At 47.4% G+C, this 27,957-nt stretch overlaps 1 protein-coding gene across 3 annotated transcripts in view; it reads right to left on the reverse strand.

Annotated features, from left to right (window-relative positions):
* Positions 1 to 27,957, reverse strand: part of CFAP54 (cilia and flagella associated protein 54) — a 736,502-nt gene that overhangs the window by 692,370 nt on the left and 16,175 nt on the right. For all 3 annotated transcript variants that reach the window (XM_063927747.1, XM_063927746.1, XM_063927748.1), the window contains exons 2-3: positions 15,159 to 15,264; positions 13,816 to 13,959 (exon numbers count right to left, since the gene is read on the reverse strand). In XM_063927747.1, coding sequence (XP_063783817.1) covers positions 13,816 to 13,959; positions 15,159 to 15,264 — 250 coding nt within the window. The remainder of the gene's footprint in view (positions 1 to 13,815; positions 13,960 to 15,158; positions 15,265 to 27,957) is intronic.

The raw sequence follows: 27,957 nt of genomic DNA on the forward strand, positions 1-27,957 counted from the left end.
GGCAGCCACGTTTGAAGGGCGGATTATGTCTGCCCAACTCCGGTGCCCCCCGGTCTTAGTGAGAGACAAAGGGAAATCCGAGGCAGGATGATAACAAGAGGACCTCTGACTGACAACAGGCCAGGGGCAATAAGCTAACTAACAAAAACAGAAGTATGTGCGGAAACCCGCCAGGGAAAAGGACAACCAAAATCCACTTGTCCAATACTCCTACCCAGCACCGCCGGATACCAGAGTGGACCTGTGGAAGCGGAACCCTCCGCAGAATGCTCCAAAACACAAATAATAAATAATAAAGCGGACAAGCCGCAATACACGGCAAGGCCGCGACTCACGAACACCACTGGATGTTATATGGTGATTAGTCAGGACTCCAGGAATAAGATGACAAACTTCCGAGTTCAGGACTTCCGAATACTGGAATGACCGGATACAGCAAGACTGGAACAGACTCTCAGCAAACAGAAACAGCATGCAAGAAGCTATTACCGGCGTCTGTGAGAAGCCCTGGTAGTGTATTTAACAAGGAGTCCTCCAATCAGCTGCCAAAAGGCTGATTAGAATAAATGCCGTGCAGCTGCCTTGCTGCATGGCCAGAGAGCAGGAGAATACATTAACTCTTAAAACCTAGCAACGGGGAACACGGTCCGCCAGTGGCGTCCCCGTTGCTAGGGTCCGTGCGGCTTAGCGCGCCCGGCGTCCAGCGTTGCCAGGGAGCCAGCGGCTGTCCGCGTACGGCGTCCCTGGTTGCTAGGCGCCGGGCCGCACCGACGAGCGGACCCCGGCGCCTAACAGTACCCCCCCCTTGAGGAGGGGTCAAGGAACCCCTAAAGCCAGGCTTCCAAGGAAACTCCCGAAAAAATGCCCTCTTGAGCCTTGGGGCATGAAGATCCTTATCCAGGACCCAGGACCTTTCCTCTGGACCATAACCTTTCCAGTGAACCAGAAAATAAAGCCGGCACCTGGACAACTTGGAATCGAGAACCTTCTCCACCAGGAACTCCTGTTGTCCCTGTACATCCACTGGAGATCTTCCCTGAGAGATCTTCCGAGGAAATTTATTGGAAGAAATGTATGGCTTCAACAGGGAGCAATGAAACGTATTACCAATCCGAAGAGATTTTGGTAAACGTAACCGGAAAGCAACTGGGTTAACTTTTTTAATGATATGAAATGGTCCAATAAATTTGGGTCCCAACCTAGCTGAAGATTGTCGAAATCTAATGTTACGAGTCGACAACCATACCCTATCTCCCACCTTAAAATTGCAAGGACGTCGGAGCCGGTCAGAAAAATTTTTCTCACGAAAGGCCGCTTTTCTGAGAGCAAGGTGCACTTTTTTCCAAATGGCTCTGAGATGGGAGGTTAAGGTTAGCGAGGAAACTGAGGAATGTTGAAAAAAAGAATTAGCTCTGGGGTGAAAACCAAAAACTGAAAAGAATGGAGACACGTTGGTGGAGGAATGACAAGAATTATTGTAAGCAAACTCCGCTAATGGAAGAAACTCGGACCAATCATTCTGGAGTTTGGCTGAGTACAAACGCAAATACTGTTTCCATGATTGGTTAACTCGCTCGGTTTGCCCGTTGGACTGTGGGTGGTAACCAGATGTTAATGACAATCTCATCTTTAATGAAGCACAAAAACACTTCCAGAATTGTGCAACGAATTGTGGACCCCGATCAGAAACAATATCAGTGGGCAACCCATGAAGTCTGAAAATATGGCGGAGAAACAACACTGCCAATCCTTGGGCAGATGGCAGTCGGGGAAGGGCAATGAAATGAGCCATCTTGCTAAAACGGTCTACTACCACCCAAATGACTCTGCATCCAGCTGAAAGGGGAAGGTCCACCACAAAATCCATGGAAATATGAGACCATGGCCTGAGAGGGACATTCAAGGGCATAAGTTGCCCGATAGGCAAGGAACGGGGAACCTTATGCTGTGCACAAACCTGACATGAAGAAACAAACTCCTTAACGTCTTTAGAAAGACCAGGCCACCATACTGAGCGGGAGACTAACTCCAATGTCTTAGAGATCCCTGGATGCCCGGAAACTTTGTTATCATGGAACTCAGTCAAAACATTAGCTCTCAGGAACTCAGGGACGTAAAGACGACCAGCAGGAGAATTTCCAGGAGCTTGGTGTTGAAGCTGTTTTAACTGGGTAAATAAATCTTGTGTGAGGCCTGCCCAAATGACTGAAGATGGAAGTATGGGAGTAACAGGACTGTTATCATGAACCGGAAGAAAACTGCGTGACAGAGCATCTGCCTTGGTATTCTTGGAACCTGGCCTGAAAGTTATAATAAACTTGAAACGAGTAAAGAACAAAGCCCAACGAGCCTGCCGGGCATTCAGCCGCTTAGCTGATTCGATGTATTGCAGATTCTTATGGTCAGTCAATACTGAAATGGTATGTGTTGCTCCCTCCAGCCAATGCCTCCACTCCTCGAAAGCCCATTTTATTGCCAGTAGTTCCCGGTTACCAACGTCATAGTTGGATTCAGCGGAGGAGAATTTCCTAGACATAAAGGCACAAGGATGTAGTTCCTGAGACTCTGGATCCTTTTGAGATAGTATAGCCCCTACTCCAACCTCCGAGGCATCAACCTCCACCACGAAGGGCAATCCTGGATTGGGATGTCTAAGGACTGGAGCCGAGACAAAAGCTTGTTTCAAGGCCCGAAAGGACAACTCCGCTTCACGCGACCAGTTGGTAGGATCCGCTCCTTTCTTTGTCAGGGCCACAATGGGAGCAACCAGGTCGGAGAAGGAATGAATAAACCTCCTGTAATAATTCGCAAACCCTAAAAAGCGCTGAATTGCTTTTAAATTGGTGGGTTGCGCCCAACTAAGGATGGCCTGAAGCTTCTTTGGTTCCATGAAAAATCCCCGAGGGGAAATAATGTATCCTAAAAAAGATACCTCCGTGACATGAAACTCGCATTTCTCCAGCTTGGCATATAGATGATTCTCACGTAACTTTTGAAGAACCTGACGCACCTGGGTAACATGTTGTTCAATAGAGTCAGAATAAATCAGGATGTCGTCTAAGTAAGCGACCACGAATTTCCCTAGGAAGTCACGGAGCACATCGTTAATGAGGTCCTGGAAAACTGCTGGAGCGTTAGACAAGCCGAACGGCATCACTAGGTACTCGTAGTGACCCGACTGAGTACTGAAGGCTGTCTTCCACTCATCTCCGGACCTGATTCGGATGAGGTTATACGCTCCTCTTAGATCGATTTTGGAGAAAATCACAGCCGAACGCAGCTGATCAAAGAGGACAGAAATCAGCGGCAGAGGATAAGTATTTTTAACTGAGATTTTATTTAAGGCTCTATAGTCAATGCAAGGTCTGAGTGAGCCATCCTTTTTCTCCACAAAGAAGAAGCCTGCACTTAAAGGAGATTTAGATGACCTAATAAATCCTTTCCCTAGGCTCTCTTTAACATAGTCATTCATGGCCGCAGTTTCTGGCCCGGATAAAGCATATAACCTTCCCTTTGGCAATGCGGCACCGGGAATTAGCTCAATGGCGCAATCATAAGGCCGATGGGGAGGCAGAAGGTCTGCATTGCCCTTGGAGAACACATCAGCAAACTCCTGGTACTCCACGGGAATGAGTTCAGGAATTGCAGCAGCTATTCTGACTGGAAACGAAATACATTCCTTATCACAGAAGGCACCCCATTGAGAAATCTCCCCTGACCGCCAATCAATGGTGGGATTGTGAAAGGCCAGCCAAGGGTGACCCAGAACCACTGGAACTGCTGGGCAATGGGTAAGGAAGAACTCGATCTTTTCCGAATGAAGAGCTCCTACCGTAAGTAGTACAGGGGATGTACAGAGGGAAATAACCCCATTGGACAGTGGACTCCCATCTAAACCATGCATGGTGACACTCCTACCCAAAGATAACTGAGGAATGCCTAAGGTCTTGGCCCAAGTAAAATCCATAAAGTTTCCTGCGGCTCCACTGTCGACAAAAGCCGACACCAAGGAACTGAGGCTGCCAAAGGAAACCTTAGCTGGGACTAAAAGGGAGTTATGCGAGGAGATAAGCTGCAGACCTAGGTGAACCCCCTCACAATTCACCTGGTCAAGGCGTTTCCCGACTTATTCGGACAATTACGAGCAAAATGTCCCTTACCCCCACAGTACAAACAAAGACCAGAGTTTTGCCTTCTGGCTCTCTCTTCAGGAGACAACCGGGAGAGACCCATCTGCATGGGCTCCTCTATGTCCTCAGGGATGGAATATACACACGGAGATGACCTGACCGATGCTCCTTTTTCAGCCTTCCGCTCTCTGAGACGACGATCAATCTTAATAGAAAGCTCCATGAGTTTATCGAGAGTCTCAGGAGCGGGATACTGGAGGAGACTGTCTTTAATTGATTCTGATAAGCCGAGGCGAAACTGACTGCGCAGGGCTGGGTCATTCCAGCCACAGTCGTTCGACCACCGGCGAAACTCCGTACAATAAACCTCTGCGGGATTCCTACCCTGTCTGAGAGCGCGCAACTGACCTTCAGCGGATGCCTCTCTATCAGGGTCGTCATATAACAGTCCTAAAGACCCAAAAAAAGCGTCTACTGACAGCAACACCGGATCATCTGCTTTTAAACCAAATGCCCAAGTCTGGGGATCCCCCTGGAGCAAAGAAATAATAATCCCGACCCGCTGAGATTCAGTACCCGAGGAGATCGGTCTTAAACGAAAATAAAGTTTACAGGATTCTTTAAAATTAAAAAACTCTTTTCTATCCCCAGAAAAACGGTCAGGCAAATGCATTTTTGGTTCAGGAACTACCCTCGGGAAGTTCGTAAAAGATCTTCCTGCGACTTCACCCGAAGGGAAAGATCCTGAACCATCTGAGTAAGTTCTTGAATCTGACTGACTAAGAGCTGACCAGGATTTGGTCCTAACCCTGTTGGATTCATGAGGCCGACAATTTCTTACAAAAAACTGAATAAAAATTAAACTCCGTTTAAATTTTAAGTTTTGGTATGGCCGGTAATAATGTTATGATTCCAGCACTCCTGACCGGAGGAGATTTTATGACAAGGACCAGAGCGCTGGAATGGAATGCAGGTAACGGGAGCAGGGAAGACTAGTTGCCCCTGGCGCCCTAACTCTATTGTCTCACCCGTGCTATCGGAAATCCCCTGCGAGACTATGGTTTCTTGAGCCCCTGGCAGCCACGTTTGAAGGGCGGATTATGTCTGCCCAACTCCGGTGCCCCCCGGTCTTAGTGAGAGACAAAGGGAAATCCGAGGCAGGATGATAACAAGAGGACCTCTGACTGACAACAGGCCAGGGGCAATAAGCTAACTAACAAAAACAGAAGTATGTGCGGAAACCCGCCAGGGAAAAGGACAACCAAAATCCACTTGTCCAATACTCCTACCCAGCACCGCCGGATACCAGAGTGGACCTGTGGAAGCGGAACCCTCCGCAGAATGCTCCAAAACACAAATAATAAATAATAAAGCGGACAAGCCGCAATACACGGCAAGGCCGCGACTCACGAACACCACTGGATGTTATATGGTGATTAGTCAGGACTCCAGGAATAAGATGACAAACTTCCGAGTTCAGGACTTCCGAATACTGGAATGACCGGATACAGCAAGACTGGAACAGACTCTCAGCAAACAGAAACAGCATGCAAGAAGCTATTACCGGCGTCTGTGAGAAGCCCTGGGAGTGTATTTAACAAGGAGTCCTCCAATCAGCTGCCAAAAGGCTGATTAGAATAAATGCCGTGCAGCTGCCTTGCTGCATGGCCAGAGAGCAGGAGAATACATTAACTCTTAAAACCTAGCAACGGGGAACACGGTCCGCCAGTGGCGTCCCCGTTGCTAGGGTCCGTGCGGCTCAGCGCGCCCGGCGTCCAGCGTTGCCAGGGAGCCGGCGGCTGTCCGCGTACGGCGTCCCTGGTTGCTAGGCGCCGGGCCGCACCGACGAGCGGACCCCGGCGCCTAACACTTGGATTCACACCAAGACACGTATTTTCTCCAAATACGGTGGTAATGTTTAGACGTTACCCCTTTCCTAGCCTGAATAAGAGTGGGGATGACTTCCTTGGGAATACCCTTTTGGGCTAAGATCCGGCATTCAACCTCCAAGCTGTCAAACGAAGTCGCGGTAAGTCTTGGAACACGCACGGCCCCTGCTGTAACAGATCCTCCCTCAGAGGAAGAGGCCAGGGATCTCCTATGAGTAATTCCTGAAGATCTGGATACCAAGCCCTCCTTGGCCAGTCTGGAACAATGAGGATCGCTTGAACCTTTGTTCTTCTTATGATCTTTATCACATTTGGAATGAGTGGAAGCGGAGGAAAGATGTACACCGACTGAAACACCCACGGTGTCACTAGGGCGTCCACTGCTATTGCTTGAGGGTCTCTCGACCTGCAACAATATCTCTGAAGTTTCTTGTTGAGGCGAGACGCCATCATGTCTATTTGAGGAATTCCCCAAAGACTTGTCACTTCTGCAAAGACCTCTTGATGAAGACCACACTCTCCTGGATGGAGATCGTGTCTGCTGAGGAAGTCCGCTTCCCAGTTGTCCACTCCTGGAATGAAGACCGCTGACAGAGCGGTTTATGTACGCTACTGCTGTTATGTTGTCCGACTGAATCAAGATTGCGAAGAAGAAGTTCCGCTTGCAGAAGGCCGATGTGAATGGCCCTTAACTCCAGAACGAGATTCTGGTCTTGGAAGACAAGGTTATCCTTCGGTGCATGTGCAGATGGGACCCGGACCACTTGTCCAACAGGTCCCACTGAAACACTCTGGCATAGAATCTGCCAAACTGAATGGCCTCGTAGGCCGCCACCATCTTCCCCAGCAACCGAGTGCATAGATGGATCGATACTCTTGGTGGTTTCATAATTTGTTTGACCAGGTCCTGAATTTCCAGAGCCTTTTCCACTGGAAGAAAAACTCTCTGTAGTTCTGTGTCCAGAATCATTCCCAAAAACGACAGCCGTCTCGTCGGAACCAACTGTGATTTTGGCAAGTTTAGGAGCCAACCATGTTGCTGCAGAATTGTCAGGAATAGCGTAACGTTCTGCAGTAATTGTTCCCTGGATCTCGCATTTATCAGGAGATCATCCAAGTAGGGGATAATTATGACTCCTTGCTTGCGCAGGAGAACCATCATTTCGGCCATTACCTTGGTGAAAACCCTCGGAGCCGTGGACAGACCAAACGGCAACGTCTGAAATTGGTAATGACAATCCTGAACTGCAAACCTCAGGTAAGCCTGATGTGGAGGATAAATGGGAACATGTAAGTAGGCATCCTTTATGTCTACCGACACCGTAAAATCTCCCTCCTCCAGACCTGAGATCACTGCCCGGAGAGATTCCATCTTGAATTTGAATTTTTTCAGGTAGAAATTGAGGAATTTGAGATTCAGGATTGGTCTGACTGAGCCGTCTGGCTTCGGGACCACGAACAGGCTCGAGTAAAAGCCTTCTCCCTGTTGTGACGGGGGAACCCTGACAATGACTTGATTGAGACACAATTTTTGTATTGCGGCACATACGACCTTCCTGTCCGGAAGAGAAGCTTGTAAGGCCGATTTGAAAAATCGGCGAGGGGGAACGTCTTGAAACTCCAGTTTGTACCCCTGGGACACTATTTCTAAAACCCATGGGTACAGGACCGGATGAGCCCAGAACTGACTGAAGAACCTGAGACATGCCCCCACTGGTGCGGACTCCCGCAGAGGAGCCCCAGCGTCATGCGGTGGATTTGGCAGAAGTCGGAGAGGACTTCTGCTCCTGGGAACCGGCCACGGCCGATGATCGTTTACCTTTTCCCTTTCCTCTAGTAGCAAGGAAGGAAGACCCTCTGCTTTTTCTGTATTTATTGGGTCGAAAAGACTGCATCTGATAGTGATGTGCTTTCTTTTGTGGTGCAGGCACATAAGTTAAAAATGATGACTTACCCACGGTAGCCGTAGATACCAACTCAGCGAGGCCGTCACCAAACAATACACCGCCCTTATACAGTAGAGACTCCATAGCTTTCTTAGAGTCAGCATCAGCATGCCATTGATGAATTCACAATGCTCTTCTAGCTGAGACTGCCATGGCATTGGCACTTGATCCCAAGAGGCCAATATCCCTTGCAGCTTCTTTTAGGTAGACTGCAGCGTCCCTGATATAACCTAGTGTCAAAAGAATGCTATCCCTATCCAGGGTATCTATTTCAGATGACAAGTTATCTGCCCATCTTTCGATAGCACTACTCACCCACGCAGATGCAATGGCTGGTCTGAGTATTCTCCTGCCTACGATCCGCAGGATCCTTTAGAGCTGCCGTGTCAGGGGACGGAAGAGCCACCTATTTGGACAGCCGTGACAGAGCTTTGTCCACAATGGGGGGTGACTCCCATTTTTCCCTATCCCCAGAGGGAAACGGATACGCCACTGAAACTTTTTGTCAGGATTTTCCCAAACCTTTTCACAAAGCGTGTTCAGTTCATGAGAGGGAGGAAACGTTACCTCAGGTTTCTTTCCTTTATACATACAGGCCCTAGTACCAGGAACAGTAGGGTCCTCAGTGATATGTAATACATCTTTTATAGCCATAATCATGTACTGAATGCTCTTTGCCAATTTTGGATCTAATCTGGCATCACTACAGTCGACACTTGAGTCAGTGTCCGTGTCGGTATCCGTGTCTGCCAGCTGGGTAAATTAACGTTTTTGTGACCCCCGAGGGGGTCTGGACTTGTAACAACACATCCTCTACGGATTTCTTCCAAGCCTGGTTCTGAGATTCAGATTTATCCAATCTCTTATTTATCAGAGCCACATTAGCATTCAGAGCACTCAAAACATTCACCCAATCAGTTGTCGGCGATGCCGACAGGGTCACTCCCACAGCCGTCTGCGTCCCCAACATAGTCTCCTCCTGGGAAGAGCCTTCAGCCTCAGACATGCCGACACACGTGCACCCAGCACACACAGACACACTGGGCATATAGGGGACAGACCCACAATAAAGCCTGTCAGTGAGACACAGAGGAAGTTTGCCAGCTCACAACCCAGCGCTTAAACCAGGTTCTGACACAGTTACAGAATGTCCCAGACCTGCAGCGCTTTCAAAATAACTTATATTGCACCAAAAATCACTGTGCCCCCCCCCCCCCCACCCCCCCGGCCAGTTCACACCCCTTTGAAAGTCTTAAAGTGCCCATGGCTCCTGCGTATCCCGTCTATACCCCATGGTTCTTGAAGTGACCCCAGCATCCTCTAGGACGTATGAGTAAGGCTGTAACACAACAAAATGTGGAAAAAGTGAAGCGCAGTGAATACTTTCCGGATGCACTGTAGTATGTTACTCCCCTCGGAGCATCTCAGTCACACTGAGCATCTCACACTGAATGGCGTTCGGCTAAGAGCCGGATGTAATGCCATCCTTGCTGGCCGGAGGTGCGGGTTGCTGGTCAAACTGCACCTGAAATAAGCTGTTTTACTAATAGCAGCACCAATTGAGACTGTGCACCACTGATCGCAGTGGAAAGCGCTTATAATAAGTATCCTGGGTTACAAATCGGGACACACATAGAGGAGAGCCAGACGCTGAATTTGCTTCTTACTTCTGGTTTCAGCTGGGGACGTGAGTAAAAGACACGGACACCAGAGAATGCTTTGACTGGGTGTCCTCTTATCCCCCCGTGTCTTACCAGCCTGCTCTTATACAGTCCTAGCATTGGTTGGTAACATCCATAAAGCATTATGTGTATTTCCTGTAAGAACCAGTGAGAATATAACAGACTTGCAGTGAAAATTAATGTGGATTATTTTTACTGATTTCCATGTGTAATGCAGTGCGCATGTGCAGATTTTCACGTTACACGCAGGGGCGTTTTAACAGAGGAGGGGGATGTGTGCAGACTCCGCATGGGCACCCTCCTTTCCACGGTGCAGTAGGCTCTGGCACTGGCTGTGATTTTTGCCATGGCTGCAGCGCCCGATGCGGGACTAACCCTGTATACATAGCTCTCCTGTTTGTGGATTCTTCAGCTTGTGCTTCCAGGTATTCCAGCTCCTGTGATCTTGCTCCACTAAGAGACCCGCACCAGTTACCATCCTGCGGTGCAGCCTGACTTCTACAGTGTTCCAGCATTGCTCCCGGTTATCTGCTGCGATCTGCCACCGGCCTCGAGGTTACAGCGTAGGTCCTGCTTCGTTTCCAGCCTCCAGCGGTGTCCTGGTATCGCTCCCTGCTTCTATTGTCTGCAGCATCGCTCTCTATGCTCCATAGTGAATTTGTCACCGAGTTCCAGCGATGCATCAACATCGCTTCCAGCTTACAGCAGTGCTCCTGTGTCACTATCAGCCTTTAAGCGGGGTTCTTCATCATCTCCAGTACCACTCTCTGTCACCAGCGGTATTCCAATATTGCTCTGAATCTTCTACCACACAACATCGAACCACAGTTTCCATCGATACTCACCATCGGACTCTAACTTCAGCGGTGAGTTCAGCACACCTTTTCGTTTGCACCGGTTCCATCCGGTAGTCTCGGACAGTTCTTCCAAGTACCACTTCAACCCCTGTGCACCTGTGTTAAGCCCAGCCTCCTGTGCATCACCTGCTGGGCAGTACCAGCTCGTTCCTCATCACAGCAGTTAGCTGTGGCCTACGTACTTACCAACTCCGGGTCTGGCAAGGACTTTGTCATCTTGTTCTGCATAGCCACAACATTTATTACCTCTGCGCTACTAGGAACTGTACTGCTATATCCTTCTGCACATTTACTGTTGAAGTCATTGCATTACCAAGGTGTTCATACTGTGTGTTCAATAAGTTATTATGTAGCTGTTACATTCTTGGGGAAAAAAATAAATCAGAGATACATACATTCAAATGGGATCATCAGTGCCATTTTCCTGCATTGGTTATAGGGCTATGGCTACATGCATTTTAAATAAGGTTTCTCGTGGCGGGTGGTCTTCAGTATGCCGGCCTACCGACAGCTATTCTCCCTCGTAGGGGTCCACAAACCCCCTGGAGGGAGAATAAATAGCGTGGTAGCGCGCCACCGTGCCCGCAGTGTGGCGAGCGCAGCGAGCCCGCAAGGGGCTCCTTTGCGCTCGCCACACTGTCGGTATGCTGGTGGCCGGGAGCCCGGCCACTGGCATACCATACTACACCCCTCGTGGCCACTTACAGTATATGGAACCTCTTGTGGAATACAATACATGAACAAATCCTGCAAAATATCAGTGTCTTTTCTTCAAAAAGTAGATTCTTACTAACTTTGGGGCTCATTTACATTTGGATGTAAGTCATTTTCATGACACGCGCCCACGGTTATAGGTGTCACTTTCACAATCTCCCTGAAATGCTTTTTCAAAAGTAGGCAAGTATGACTTAAACTGGACGAAAACATCAAACACCTAAAACAACTGCAGATGAATTTCTTTGCAATTTCTAATGTATGTATACATCACTCTGCACTCCTCACTCTGTGGTCACTATGCAACCAATCTATGCTTAGCAACATTTGTAATATCATGATTTGCATGCAATTATTATTACTTGTACTTCAAATTTGACTCAATAATACATAGTTAATGAAGGTATATTGGGCTGTTGTTTGCATAGTCAAATAAAGAGTAATCTATCACCTTTCATCCACATAACATTTTTCTCACTGGTAGCCTGTATTAATTAGTTATACGGGTGTATTCAATGCTTGTCGAATCCTTTCCGACAGAAAGGATCTGACAATGTAGTAATCAATTAGTGGGCAAATCCGACAGGATTCGGCCACTCCCGACAATGCCAATCTGACTTTTTTTAAAGTCGGATTGACATTGTCGGAAACGGGGCTAAAACCGCGAATCCGACAAAACAGGCGGATCTGCGGCACGTGCTTTCCGACAAGTCAGATTTTCTGACTTGTCGGCTAAACGGGAGTATGATTGAATAGGTCGAATCTGGATTTGACCTTAAACTCCCGTTAATTCAACAAGTTGGGAAATCCGACTTTAATTGAATACACCCCGTAGTATTCATTACATGCAATCTAGGGTCAGCTGTGCTGGTCAACGTGCATTCAACTACACAAATTGTTCATAACACTAAGTGTTTGTTAATGAACAGCTAAATTATACCAGTAAGCAAGTATTTAAATGTTTAACTTAAAAACTTGAATGTTCATTATAGTCTAGCCCAGTGATTTTCAACCTTTTTTTACTCGCGGCACACCAAACAATATTTTAAAATTGCCAAGGCACACCATAAGTTCCCCACAGAAATAAACAAAACACACACATTGGCCCTCACAGTAAAAAAAAATCCACACATACCTTGGCCTACACAGAAAAAACAATCCCATTGCTCCCCACAAAAATCATGTTGCTCAATACATAAATCCTATTGCTCCCCACATAAATCAATTACATTGCTCCCCACATAAATCATGTTGCTCCCCACATGAATTATTCACATTGTTCCCCCCCATAAATCCTTATTCTCCCCACATAAATCCTATTGTTCCCCACAGGAGAAATAAAGTCAAATATTAGCCCCTACCGGTCAGCTGTCCTCCTTCCTGTCCCTCAGTGGCGGGGGTTGTTCTTAGTGGAGTGCTGCGAATACTGAGCAGGGGCGGTCAGGCAGGTGTGGATGTGGGTGGGAAAGGAAAGCTGTGTATGCAGGCAGGAACTGGAAGATGCGTATGAAGGCGGGTGGGCTGGCTGGTGAGATGCGGCGTCCGTGACCTATGATATCACACCGCCGCGTCTTCAAGGCATAGGTCACGGCCGGAGCATGACTAATCCACTAAGAAGAGCCCGGGCCAACAGTGCACTCTGTAAGTGCAGGAATCTGCTCTGGCTCCGCGGCACACCTTCCAACTGGATAACCCCCTAAGTACACAATGTTTTTTTTGGTCGGCCCAACAATTGGACGATTTTCTGAAAATTGTAAGCACCACTATATGAGAAACACACTAAAAGATATTTTTTTTTTTAAGAAACCGACTTTCTGCCACATCACACTGCATTTGCACATGTCCGCCCACAAGGAGCATGACATAGTGACAGGAAAACATAGAAAATATGGGCAGAATATTGAGAATGCACACAGACTGCTCAATCTCGGGGGATTGTGGCTGAGAATTTTGCTTTGGAACGAGAGATTGGAAAATCAAATGTTCGTGTTTGTGGTGAAGATTTTCCCAATTTATCAGCGAAATGCTGACCAATCATTCGTACACACTATGTCAGAGGTTCCCAAACTCGGTCCTCAAGGCACCCCAACGGTCCTGGTTTTAAATGTATCCATGCCTGGACCACAAGTGACTTAATTAGCACCCTAGTCAATTTGATTTAACCATCTGTGCTGAGCTATTGATATAGCTAAAACCTGGACTGTTGGGGTGCCTTGAGGACCGCGTTTGGGAACCTCTGCACTATGTGATAAATCGAGCCAATTATTGGCAAATCGGTCCAATAATTATATAGTGTGTACTTTGCTTACAAATGTAAGCAAAGTACAACATGTATGTAACATAGTGACAGTTGGATTGAACTCTGACCTACTGAGCATGTCAGAGACAGGAGGACTTAGATAATTATTATATAGAGCAGCAAATGTTCTCTAAAATAAAAGCCTTCTTTCCACAAGATGAAATAAGTGATAATCCATCTCCATATATTTGAAGTTTCCAACAGCAGACAGATTTTACAGAAATGAAACAAATATTCTCTTTCAGCTAAAATATATTAAACGTACTCAAACGTACATGTAAATAAAGTATAAACTTACCGTCAGAGCAGCTTTTTTATCATTTGTTCCACTTGGAAAAAATATAGATTTAAATTGGTCCACATCTATAATGTCATCGATGTCAACTGAGCAAAACTGTTCCAGATACCGCTCATAGCACTGGAAAAGTGCCAACTTATGCTCCTGAATGAAATCATGAGAAAGCAGATATTGCTTAATAACTTCAACTGTAGTGTCCTATCAAACAAGTACAAGAATTTATGTGACTACTCTTTTTTTTTTCCATAACACCTACTATGCTTTTAAGTTTCATTTGCACCTAAAACTATTTTATTGCCCACAATCACTTATAATACCTAGTAAAGGGCCGTACAGACTGCGAGATGTGGAGGGAGATGTGTGCTGAGCGGTCAAGCACAGACCGCTAAGCACACATCTCTTCCCCCCCCGCTCAGCACGGTATCCGTTTGGATGGTCGACCATGTTATGGTCGACAGTCATTAAGTCGACCACTATTGGTCGACATCGACATGGACACATGGTCGACACATGAAAATGGTCAACACATGAAAGGTTGACACATGAAAAGGTCGACATGAGTTTTTCACTTTTTTTTCTTTTGTGGAACTTTTCCATACTTTACGATCCATGTGGACTACAATTGGGAACGGTAACCTGTGCAGAGCACAGCGGTAGCGGAGCGAGGCACCTTGCCCGAAGCTGCGAGGAGACGCGGTGCACTAATTGGGGTTCCCCGTCACTTTACGCAGAAAACTACTCCAAAAAAAGTAAAAAAACTAATGTCGACCGTTTCATGTGTCGACCTTTGATGTGGTGACCACTTGTCCATGTCGACCATTCATACCGGAACCGCTCAGCACAGTGCGATGTGTGTTGAGCGAGGGGGGACGGGAGGGGGGGGTGCTCATTTCACTCAGCGGTGAAATGAGCGACCTGCTAGATTGTGCAGGCCAATCTAGCACCGGCGATAGCGGCACACGGGACCGCGCATCGTTATCGCCAGCACCCCTACGCAAGGAGCGATGTGTTTCTAATTTCTAAGCAATCTAGTCAGATTGCTTAGAAATTAGGTGAACATCGCTCCGTGTGTACCCTTTAGTACCATACAGCCACCTTCAAGGCATTAGACTCCACCTAATATCACTATGAATTAGTAATTCATGGACCATTTCATAATTGACCATATTCCATAACTACAGCATGCATGATTATCAGCTGCTAGGCTGAAAGATTTTTTGAGATTTATTCACTAATGCCAATTAGACAATAAATTAAAACATTTGCAGCAATACTGAAAAGAAGTTACGACAAATAAATGTAACTTAACAGTCCTGCTTTGCCCATTAATAACCTTGACTTACATTGATCTGAACAAGGCTATCTCCAACCTTAAGAAGCTTTTCTTGGTAATACCAGGCTGGCAGTCGAGGTTTATATTTGACCCAAATATGAAACAAAGTGCCGGATCTAGAGAGATGACAAAGGTATGTGAAACTAAAAGCATGTGACCAGTATCTTCCCATTATAAAAAATAACACAGTAAATGTTATAATGTAGTAGAGAATATAAATTAAAAAAAAATAACAGTTTCCACAAAAAGTGGTTCAAGATTTAACCAGAAGACATGCAGAACTTCTTATACACAGATTTCACTAAGGAGGCAATTCAATTGTTTTCCCCCACGACTAACACTAGTGGGCTCTCTATGTGTTCTCCAGTACCGATTACCATCGAACATCTCTGAGTGTTTCCAAGTTCACCAGTTCTCAAGTACCGAGTGCCATCGGTTTAACATCATTTGTTCAAGTGTTTTCAAGTTCTCAAACACCGAGTGCCATCGGTCAGCCATCATTAATTTCTTCAAGGGTTAACAAGTTCACATGTTCTCAAGCACCGTGTGCAATCAGTCAAGAATCATTAATTTCTTCAAGTGTTTTCAAGTTCACCTGTTCTCAAGTACCAAGTGCCTTCGGTTAACCATCTTTTGTTTCTTCTAGTGTTTTTTATAGTTCTCCAGTTCACAAGTTTTGAAAACCTTCCGGTGGGTTAGACTCTGCGCCTCTGGGCAGGGCTCGCCAACAATCGGTTCTAGCGACATATGACGAAGTCTTACATTAGTCCCCCTCATTTAGTGTGGCAATCTGATCCTGTAACCTCATCCCAGGAACCCCCACCTGAGTACACAGGGACCCAGGAAGTGACAGACTAATCATATCCCTCCCGGACCAAGGCAGATGTTGACGGACACCATATGGGTAGTGTAATTGGCTTCTGATGACACTGAGTTTGATTCAGCGGTGGACGCAAATAACAGACTGCTGCGATTTCTTATGGATTCTCAAGTGCGAAAACAGGACATTGTTTAAGGCCAGGCAAGCCGTGCAATCACACGGGGCGAGTGCAGCCAGTGTTTGCACAGTATTTCATGCAGTTTGGCCGTCCGCTTGAAATACTGTCAAAATGTCTCTCCCAAAATGGCCGGCACCACAAAGGAGAAAGTTTTGGAGGATGCTAGAGGAGGAGGCGGACATTTTGGGAGGGACATTTACTAGTGGCAGAGGCACACATTGCATTCTTTGTGAAGCACTGCATAATATGTTGGTGCGATATACATAAATGAGTAATATTACCTAATTATATTTAATCTATGCTAATTTGTATGAGTATTAATAAGTGTATGGTGCTGAGACGATCGTTCACACACAGAAAACAGCTGAAAAATGGCTGGAGCCTAGATCATTGGGCTTGGTTTTCAAATCTATGAGCAGAGCAGTGCCAGTGATTGAGTGTTGCCCCAACCTTGCCCCCACCTGCAGGATACTGCGGCCTGTTGGTGGACAGCGAGACAGTGGGGGTCATTCCGACCCGATCGCTCGCTGCAGTTTGTCGCAGTGCAGCGATCGGGTTGGAACTGCGCATGCGCCGGCGCCGCAGTGCGCTGGCGCATGGCAGTCGTTGGTGCCCAGAGATCGCCTCTGAGACAGAGGCGGTCGCTGGGCGAGAGGGGGCTGAATGGCGGCGTTAAGCTGCCGTTTAGGGGGAGCGGTCCGGCCAAGGCAGGCGTGGCCGGACCGCTGGGGGGGCGGGCTGCGGCGGCTGCGTGACGTGTCACGCAGCCGCTGCGGCCAGTGGGAGCGACGAGTAACTCCCAGCCAGCTGCAGGAGCTGCGCTGGCCGGGAGTTACTCCTCAAATACAAAGGCATTGCCGCTGTGCGATGCTTTTGTATTTGTGCGGGGGGGCCGGCACTGACATGCGGGGCGGACTAGCCCTGTGCTGGGCGTCCCCCCACATGTCTGAGTTTACGATCGTAGCTGTGCTAAACGATCAGCTTGGAATGACCCCCAGTGTCTGAAAACTGACTGTCCTGCTGAAATTGGTACACTTGGGGGTTGTGACATGGATAGCAAAAATATCAGTCCGTTATGCAATGAATACTGATTATTACTGTATTACCATACAACATTATTTGACAAGTTTGTATGCAAATCTAAATGAAAGTTATTTATAAATTTTATAAATAAAAAGAATTGCAAAGAACATAGCAAAATAGCTGTTTAATAAACTAATGTAATGTATGTACAAAACGGTAATAGAAGTATAACAATAATCTAAAACAGCAAAACTTTCAGCAACAAATATAGATAGTAAACATAATATAAAAATTATACTGTGCATGGACAGATCTACTGTACTTTCTACTATTTTAATAAAAGATATTCTGTATGCAATTTTTTTCATAATACAGACTTTCCAATATGACCTCTTGTGCACAGTACCAATTATTATGCCCCAAAACTTTCCGCTTAATTTACTTATGCAGACACCTGAGCTGACTTAAGTAATAAAAAACACCTTTACCATTAATTATGTACAATTACAAAACTCCAACAGGAAAAGAAGTGTTAAGTTTGAGAGCAGAACATTCAGTCATGTTATAGGATCTGATAATAAGTGTATTCTTAAGCTGGGTACACACTGGAGCGAATGCCAATCGTTCCGACTTTACCGCTGATTTCCCTTGAGCCCAGAACAAGTGGGATTGAGAGTACACATGTTGCAATCTTGCATCATTTGGTGGCATACGATATATCATTGCTCCTGTACACATCAGAACAACCTTCATGCCTGTCCCTAGTTCTAGGGAGTGGCATGAAGGTGACGTGAAATTAGTCCGACATATCGCTTGTTGTCTGGTTTACTGTACATGGCACAATAGGCGCCAAACTGCTAGCGTTATCGCTAGGATTGATTGCAGCACATCAAACCTGATGACATTGCATGCAACCGCGGGAGGGCGCATATTGAGTGTACAGACTGAGCGATGTAGGCGATATATCAGTCTGGAGTGGTAACTTAACCAGCGCTCCTCAATGATTTCAGGTTTCAATCAATGACAAACAGTTTTTTTTCTCTGTTGCAGAAGAATCAGTTCAGGGATGAAAAATTAAAATAAATGTATATAGTGAAGTACAGTTTAATATACATAAATGACAATACAAAAATGAATCCAATAATTCACAAAATGTAGCAATAAACCCTAAAGGAGAGTCCCAGATCACTCTGGTTAAGTTATCACTCCATTTTTTTCTGACTGTTTGCACCAGTGGTGAAGGGTGGAGGAGACCTTCAATGAGTGTATAGCTGACAGGCTGCTCTTTAGCGCATGGATTTGTGCTCATTTAAATGATATATCAGTCTGATCCACCCAATCGGAGGGCAAATTGCTCAGTGTGTACCCAGCTTTAATTTAACACAAAGGGGTAAATTTAATAGGGTGCGAGAAGTCGGAGGTGCAGGAGTTTGTGTGAGAAAGCCTGTATTTTTAAATCGGCAAGCATTTACAAATCGAAACCTCTCTGCACATCTTAAATCTGCCCACCCAGCACCGTACAGCCACCACCACCCCCACCCACCGTGCGGTTCCGGTATGAATGGTCAACCATGTTATGGTCAACAGTCATTAGGTCGTCCACTATTGGTCGACATTGGCATGGTCGACACATTAAAAGGTCGACATGAGGTTTGTTTTACTTTTTTGGTGTCATTTGCTGCGTAAAGTGACGGGGAACCCCAATTAGTGCACCACGTCCCCTCGCTTCGCTCACCATGCTTCGGGCAAGTACCGCTGCGCTCGGCACAGGTTACCGTTCCCAATCGTAGTCCACATGGATCGTAAAGTATGGAAAAGTTCCACAAAATAATTTTTTTTCAAAAAAAACTCATGTCGACCTTTTCATGTGTTGACCATGTGTCCATGTCGACCATGTCAATGTCGACCAATAGTGGTCGATCTTATGACTGTCGACCATAACATGGTCGACCATCCAAACGGATACCCCAACGTGCACCACGGTTTTGCCTCTGGCTGGGCATTACTTTTTTTTTTCTCTCTCAGACAAAGAACTCTTTATTGTAGTTGTAGTTTCTCCTATGCCTTTAAGTCTTTAGGTGTTTTTTTCATTGAGCATTCTCTCCGCCAACAGTGGGGAGACTTTTGGATTCCAATTACCCTAAGCCCCTCTGTGGTTTGGAGAAAACCATGGCAAACCCCAACACATGGACCCTCATTCCGAGTTGTTCGCTCGCTAGCTGCTTTTAGCAGCATTGCACACGCTAGGCCGCCGCCCTCTGGGAGTGTATCTTAGCTTAGCAGAATTGCGAACGAAAGATTAGCAGAATTGCTACTAAATAATTCTTTGCAGTTTCTGAGTAGCTCCAGACCTACTCACAGATTGCGATCACCTCAGTCCGTTTAGTTCCTGGTTTGGCGTCACAAACACGCCCTGCGTTAGGCCAGCCACTCCCCCGTTTCTCCAGACACTCCCGCGTTTTTCCCTGACACGCCTGCGTTTTTTAGCACACTCCTGGAAAACGCTCAGTTACCACCCAGAAGCGCCCCTTTCCTGTCAATCATTTACCGATCAGCAGAGCGACTGAAAAGCGCCGCAGAATCCACAGCAAATCTGCTAAACTTTTAGTTAAATAACTAAGCGCATGCGCCCTGCGAGCTTTGCGCATGCGCAATTTGCAACAAATCGCAGCATAGCGAAAATCGGCAACGAGCGAACAACTCGGAATGACCCCCATGGTCCAATACGCAAGCATTGAGTTTACAGATATTGGGGTAAATTTACTAAGATTCGTATTTTCCCGTTTGAGGTCAAAGTTCAATCACGAATGACATCGAAAGTGTAAATATGCAACTTTTTTAATTGATTACGACTAATTTACTAAGCTACCGTATTCTGCATTTTCGGGTTTTCCGATGTCGATGTCATTCGGTTTTTTTGGCAGTGTTTTACGTGAGTGACTTGTAAAACACTGCCGACTTTAATACAATGAATCTCGGCCAGATCTGAGAGATCCGTGCTGGGCTTCATTGTGCACCTTGTAAAAAAAAATAAAAAATGTTTAAATGTTAAAATAAGAATTTACTCACCGGTAATTCTATTTCTCGTAGTCCGTAGTGGATGCTGGGGACTCCGTAAGGACCATGGGGAATAGACGGCTCCGCAGGAGACTGGGCACATCTAAAGAAAGATTTAGGACTATCTGGTGTGCACTGGCTCCTCCCCCTATGACCCTCCTCCAAGCCTCAGTTAGGAACTGTGCCCGGAAGAGCTGACACAATAAGGAAGGATTTTTGAATCCCGGGTAAGACTCATACCAGCCACACCATATAACACGTGATAGGAAACCCGGTTAACAGTATGATAACAAATGGAGCCTCTGAAGAGATGGCTCACAACAAAACCCGATTTTTGTAACAATAACTATGTACAGGTATCGCAGACAATCCGCACTTGGGATGGGCGCCCAGCATCCACTACGGACTACGAGAAATAGAATTACCGGTGAGTAAATTCTTATTTTCTCTGACGTCCTAGTGGATGCTGGGGACTCCGTAAGGACCATGGGGATTATACCAAAGCTCCCAAATGGGCGGGAGAGTGCGGATGACTCTGCAGCACCGAATGAGAGAATTCCAGGTCCTCCTCAGCCAGGGTATCAAATTTGTAGAATTTTGCAAACGTTTTTGCCCCCGACCAAGTAGCTGCTCGGCAAAGTTGTAAAGCCGAGACCCCTCGGGCAGCCGCCCAAGATGAGCTCACCTTCCGTGTGGAATGGGCTTTTACAGATTTAGGCTGCGGTAAGCCCACCGCAGAATGCGCCAGCTGAATAGTGCTACAAATCCAGCGCGCAATAGACTGCTTAGAAGCAGGAGCACCCAGCTTGGTGGGTGCATACAGGATAAACAGCGAGTCAGTCTTTCTGACTCCAGCCGTCCTGGAAATATACATTTTAAGGGCCCTGACTACGTCCAGCAACTTGGAATCCTCCAAGTCCCCAGTAGCCGCAGGCACCACAATAGGTTGGTTCAAGTGAAAAGCTGAGACCACCTTTGGGAGAAACTGAGGACGAGTCCTCAATTCTGCCCTATCCATATGGAAAATCAGATAAGGGCTTTTACAAGACAAAGCCGCCAATTCTGAAACCCTCCTGGCCGACGCCAGGGCCAACAGCATGACCACTTTCCACGTGAGATATTTTAAATCCACAGTCTTAAGTGGTTCGAACCAATGTGATTTCAGGAATGCCAAAACCACATTGAGATCCCAAGGTGCCACTGGGGGCACAAAAGGAGGCTGAATATGCAGTACTCCTTTGACAAAAGTCTGAACTTCAGGCAGTGAAGCCAGTTATTTTTGGAAGAAAATCGACAGAGCCGAAATCTGGACCTTTATGGACCCCAATTTGAGGCCCAACGTCACCCCTGCTTGCAGGAAATGCAGGAATCAACCCAATTGAAATTCCTCCGTCGGGGCCTTCATGGTCTCACACCAAGCAACATATTTTCGCCAAATGCGGTGATAATGTCTTGCGGTGACATCCTTCCTGGCTTTGATCAGGGTAGGGATGACTTCCTCCGGAATACCCTTTTCCTTCAGGATCCGGTGTTCAACCGCCATGCCGTCAAACGCAGCCGCGGTAAGTCTTGGAACAGACAGGGTCCCTGCTGCAGCAGGTCTTGTCTGAGCGGCAGAGGCCAAGGGTCCTCTGTAAGCATCTCTTGAAGTTCCGGGTACCAAGCTCTTCTTGGCCAATCCGGAACCACGAGTATGGTTTTCACTCCTCGCCTTCTTATTATTCTCAGTACCTTGGGTATGAGAGGTAGAGGAGGAAACACATAAACCGACTGATACACCCATGGTGTCACCAGAGCGTCCACCGCTATCGCCTGAGGGTCTCTTGACCGGGCGCAATATCTTGTCAACTTCTTGTTGAGGCGGGACGCCATCATGTCTACCTGTGGTTTTTCCCACCGGTTGACCAGCATTTGGAAGACTTCTGGATGAAGTCCCCATTCTCCCGGGTGGAGGTCGTGCCTGCTGAGGAAGTCTGTTTCCCAGTTGTCCACTCCCGGAATGAACACTGCCGTCAGTGCCAACACATGATTCTCTGCCCATCTGAGAATCCTTGTGGCTTCTGCCATCGCCGTCCTGCTTCTCGTGCCGCCCTGTCTGTTTACATGGGCGACCGCCGTGATGTTGTCTGACTGGATCAGTACTGGCTGGTTTTGAAGCAGGGGTCTTGCCTGGCTTTGGGCATTGTAAATGGCCCTTAGCTCCAGGATATTTATGTGAAGAGAAATCTCCTGATCTGACCACAGTCCTTGGAAATTTCTTCCCTTTGTGACTGCCCCCCAGCCCCGAAGGCTGGCATCCGTGGTCACCAGGACCCAGTCCTGTATTCCGAATCTGCGGCCCTCTAGTAGATGAGCCCTCTGCAGCCACCACAGCAGCGACACCCTGGTTCTGGCCGATAGGGTTATCCGCTGTTGCATCTGGAGATGGGACCCGGACCATTTGTCCAACAGGTCCCACTGGAACGTCCTTGCGTGGAACCTTCCGAATGGAATTGCTTTGTACGAAGCTACCATTTTTCCCAGGACTCGTGTGCATTGATGTACCGACACTTTTCCTGGTTTTAGGATGTCTCTGACCAGAGATGACAATTCCTCGGCTTTTTCCAGTGGAAGAAACACTTTTTTCTGGTCTGTGTCCAGAATCATTCCCAGGAACAGAAGACGAGTCGTCGGGACCAGCTGTGACTTTGGAATGTTTAGAATCCAGCCGTGCTGTTGTAGCACTTCCTGAGAAAGTGCCAACCCCACTATCAACTGTTCTTTGGACCTCGCCTTTATCAGGAGATCGTCCAAGTACGGGATAATTAAAACTCCCTTCTTGCGAAGGAGTATCATCATTTCGGCCATTACCTTGGTAAAGACCCTCGGTGCCGTGGATAACCCAAATGGCAGCGTCTGGAACCGATAGTGACAGTCCTGTACCACAAATCTGAGGTACTCCTGGTGCGGAGGGTAAATGGGGACATGCAGGTACGCATCCTTGATGTCCAGGGATACCATGTAATCCCCCTCCTCCAGGCTCGCAATAACCGCCCTGAGCGATTCCATCTTGAACTTGAACCTTTTGATATAAGTGTTCAAGGCTTTTAAATTTAAGATGGGTTTCACCGAACCGTCCGGTTTCGGTACCACAAACATTGTGGAGTAGTAACCCTTTCCTTGCTGAAGGAGGGGTACCTTGACAATCACTTTCTGTGAATACAGTTTTTGAATAGCCACCAACACTGCCTCCCTGGCAGAGGGAGTTGCCGGCAAGGCAGATTTTAGGAAACGGCGGGGGGGAGACGTCTCGAATTCCAGCCTGTACCCCTGAGATACCACTTGAAGGACCCAGGGATCCACCTGTGAGAGAGCCCACTGTGTGCTGAAAAACCTGAGACGTGCCCCCACCGTTCCCGATTCCGCCTGAACAGCCCCAGCGTCATGCTGTGGACTTACCGGACGCAGAGGAGGACTTCTGCTCCTGGGAACTAGCTGTGTGCTGCAGCTTTTTCCCCCTTCCTCTGCCCCTCGGCAGAAAGGATGAGCCTCTAGCCCGCTTATTTTTCTGGGGCCGAAAGGACTGTACCTGATAATACGGTGCTTTCTTTTGCTGTGGGGTAGCCTGTGGCAAAAAAGTCGATTTCCCAGCAGTAGCTGTGGAAACGAGGTCTGAAAGACCGTCCCCAAAAAGTTCCACCCCTTTATAGGGTAAAACTTCCATGTGCCGCTTGGAGTCGACATCACCTGACCATTTGTTATGCACACCAGTGCCAGCAGGAAAGTACTGGTGTCAGAACTGTTATGCACTCCAGTGTCTGCAGGAATGTACTGGTGTTTGAACTGTTATGCAAAACAGATGGACTCACAGACAAACTGGGGGATATGACATAACGTACACAGAAGGTGATAGGGTAACAAAATACACACAAAGTGAACAGAGAAGCCCAGAGGCTAAGGAACTGGGTATCTCCCTTGTATTAGAACTGCTAAGATGGAAAAAGCAAGATGTTGTGTTTTAATACGTAGAGTACCCGAAATGCTGTTGCTAAGGGCAACAGCAAAACCCTAAAGGGTTACCAACGGGTGTGGCAGTAAACTCCTTGGTCAGAGATGGAATGATAGACACAAGGAGAATCTCCACAATCCAAATTCTCACTTGCAGTGCACAGGTTTTAGCTTACTGCCACTAAACTGACCCCTGACACCTAGCACAGTGAGACAGGATTAGACAGGCAAGTCTTAGAATACAGCCGCAAACTTGCTAAGTTCACAGAGTAGTAACAGAACCCCAGCAAGCTAAACGACTGACTCCAGTCTTACTGCTAGGTCTGGATTGGCAGAGTGTAATACCAAATTCCCAGGCCTATTTGCAGTAAGCAACAAACAAATACAAAGCTACACAGTACTGGCTAACGTTCATGAACTGACTAACCAACAAAGATTCAGCAGCATCTGCTTACCCTGAAAAGAGGCCTTATAAAGCAGGTGCTGTCCACGCCCCACTCAGACCTCACAGACTGTGAGCACAAAAACCAGCACCGGATCCCCTGCCGTGCACAGAGCCTATAACCACTGCACAGCAAAAGACCCGAACCGGAGTATCAGCTGCGCTCAGGTTACTCCACTAGCACTTGTCTCCCGGTTGCCATGACGACGTGGCAGCACAGGGCAGGAGACCCTAACAGTACCCCCCCTCTGACGAGGGGTCAAAGAACCCCTACCACCGGGTTTATCGGGGAACTGCGAGAAGAAAGAGCGTATCAGTCTGGGGGCATGAAGATCACAACTGCGCACCCACGACCGCTCCTCCGGGCCATACCCCTTCCAGTGCACCAAAAATGACAGCCGACCCCGAACCACCTTGGAGTCAAGAATCCTTTCAACAACAAACTCCCTCTGGCCACGTATCAGAAGAGGGGAAGGTCTTCCACTGGTAGAAGGATTACTAATCGCCCGTTTTAAAAGGGAACAATGAAATGTTTTATTGATACCCAAAGAACGGGGCAGATCTAACTGAAATGCCACCGGATTGATAACCCTGGTGATCTTATAAGGGCCGATGAACCGGGGCCCTAACTTATGAGATGGCTGTCTCAACTTCAAATTCTTGGTAGACAACCAGACGAAGTCTCCTAATTTGAAGCTGCAGGGTCTTTTCCGCTTATCAAAAACCCTTTTGGTCACTAATGACACAGACACAAGGGCTTTCTTCACTTTCCGCCAAATACCTCTAAGGACCGAAACCACAGAGGAACCACCAGGCGTGGAGTCCACGGGGTCAAAAGAATTGGCCTTAGGATGATGCCCATACACACAAAGGAAGGGAGAGATCCCTGTAGCAGAGTGAGCCGCGTTGTTATAGGCAAACTCCGCCATGGACAGATGAGCAACCCAGTCAGTCTGACACTTGGAGACATAACACCTGAGGAACTGCTCCAAGGACTGGTTCACCCTTTCAGTCTGCCCATTAGACTGCGGATGGTAGCCTGACGACAAGCTGACAGAAATCTGGAGATCGGAACAAAATGCCCTCCAGAATTTGGCCACAAACTGGGATCCGCGGTCAGAGACCACATCAAGTGGCAACCCGTGGAGACGCACAACATGCAGCATAAATAATTCAGACAGGCGTCTGGCTGATGGCAGCCCAACCAGTGGAACGAAGTGCGCCATCTTCGAAAACCTGTCAACGACAACCCAGATGGCTGTCATCCCCGAGGATTTGGGCAAGTCCACCACAAAATCCATTGAAATGTGGGTCCATGGCTTAGATGGGATAGAGAGTGGATGTAATGGGCCAACAGGAACCCCTCTAGGAGTCTTATTTCGGGCACAGATGTCACATGCCCGAACCCACTGATCCACATCCTTAGCCACCGAGGGCCACCACACCGCCCTAGATAGCAACTCCCGAGTTCTGGCAATACCCGGGTGACCTGCCGACTTCTTGGCATGGAATTCCAGGAACACTCGCTGTCTTAACCTAGGAGGCACAAACAAAAGACCTACCGGAAGGTCTGGAGGAGCCTGCTCCTGTGCTCTAAGGACTAATGATAAGAGGTCCTGGGTAATGCCCACTTTAATACATGATGGGGAAACAATGGGCAACGGCTCCTCGGTGGTCTCCTGGATTGGAGCAAAACTCCGCGAGAGCGCATCAGCCTTGATGTTTTTTAACCCAGGGCGATATGTTATCAAAAAATTAAAGCGAGCAAAAAACAAAGCCCATCGTGCCTGCCTGGCATTGAGACGCTTCGCTGACTCTAAATATGCCAGATTCTTATGGTCAGTGAGAATTGAGACCACAAACTTAGCCCCCTCAAGCCAGTGTCTCCACTCCTCGAGTGCATCCTTAATAGCCAACAATTCCCGGTTACCCACGTCATAATTCATCTCGGCAGGCAAAAATTTACGGGAAAAGTAAGCACAGGGATGAAGGCGATTATCAGACACTCCCATCTGAGAAAGCACTGCCCCAATACCCATCTCAGAGGCATCCACCTCCACCACAAAAGGACGCTCTGGATCTGGGTGTCGCAGCACCTTGGCCGAAACAAATGCCCTTTTGAGACGGGCAAAAGCCGCTTTAGCCTCACAAGACCAGTGAGCAACATCCGCCCCTTTCTTAGTGAGTGCCACCAAGGGCGCCACTATAGACGAAAATCCAGCGATAAATCGTCTATAAAAATTCGCAAAGCCCAGGAAACGCTGAAGCGCCTTCAAACTAGTGGGCTGCACCCAATCCAGGACTGCCTGTACCTTGGAACCCTCCATTTGGAAACCTTCTGGGGAGATAATATATCCTAGAAATGCGATTTGCTGAACTTCAAATTCGCACTTCTCCAGCTTTGCCCCAAGCCGGTGGTCTCTGAGTTTCTGGAGGACTAAGCGTACATGCTTCCGATGTTCCTCCAGGGAATGGGAGAAGATTAGGATGTCATCTAAGTATACAACTAAGAATCTATCCAAATATTCCCTGAGCACATCATTCATGAAATCCTGGAAGACTGCCGGGGCATTACAGAGCCCAAAAGGCATCACCAAATATTCATAATGCCCTGAGTGGGTATTAAAGGCAGTCTTCCATTCATCCCCCTCTCTTATTCGGATTAGATTGTAAGCACCGCGTAGGTCAATCTTAGAAAAAATGGTGGCAGTACGAAGCTGGTCAAACAAGACCGAAATGAGAGGCAGTGGGTATGAGTTTTTAATCGTGATACGGTTCAATTCCCTGAAGTCGATGCAGGGTCGCAACGAGCCGTCCTTTTTACCCACGAAGAAGAACCCCGACCCAACTGGAGACTGTGAAGGTCTGATAAATCCCTTAGCCAAGTTCTCCTGAATGTACTCTGCCATAGCCTGAGTCTCAGGACGTGACAGGGAGTACAACCTGCTCTTGGGAAGCTTAGCATTTGGCAACAAATCAATGGCACAGTCATAGGGGCGATGGGGAGGTAGTACCTCTGCAACTTTTTTGGAGAACACGTCCGCAAAATCTGCATAACACCCTGGCAATCCTGGCAAACTTAGCTGCGAGAGCCTGACTGGAAGGCTCAAGCAACTCCTGAAACAATCAGTACCCCAACTAAGAATCTCCCCAGAGACCCAGTCAAATTGAGGATTGTGGGCCCTTAACCAGGGTAACCCCAACACCAATGGGGCAAAAGTACAGACAGTCACATAAAAGGACAATTTTTCAGAGTGTGTGGCTCCAATAAACAAAGAAATCTGGCTAGTGCAAGAGGTAAT

The sequence above is a fragment of the Pseudophryne corroboree genome, chromosome 6 (genome assembly GCF_028390025.1).
Source record: "Pseudophryne corroboree isolate aPseCor3 chromosome 6, aPseCor3.hap2, whole genome shotgun sequence".
Taxonomy (NCBI): domain Eukaryota; kingdom Metazoa; phylum Chordata; class Amphibia; order Anura; family Myobatrachidae; genus Pseudophryne; species Pseudophryne corroboree.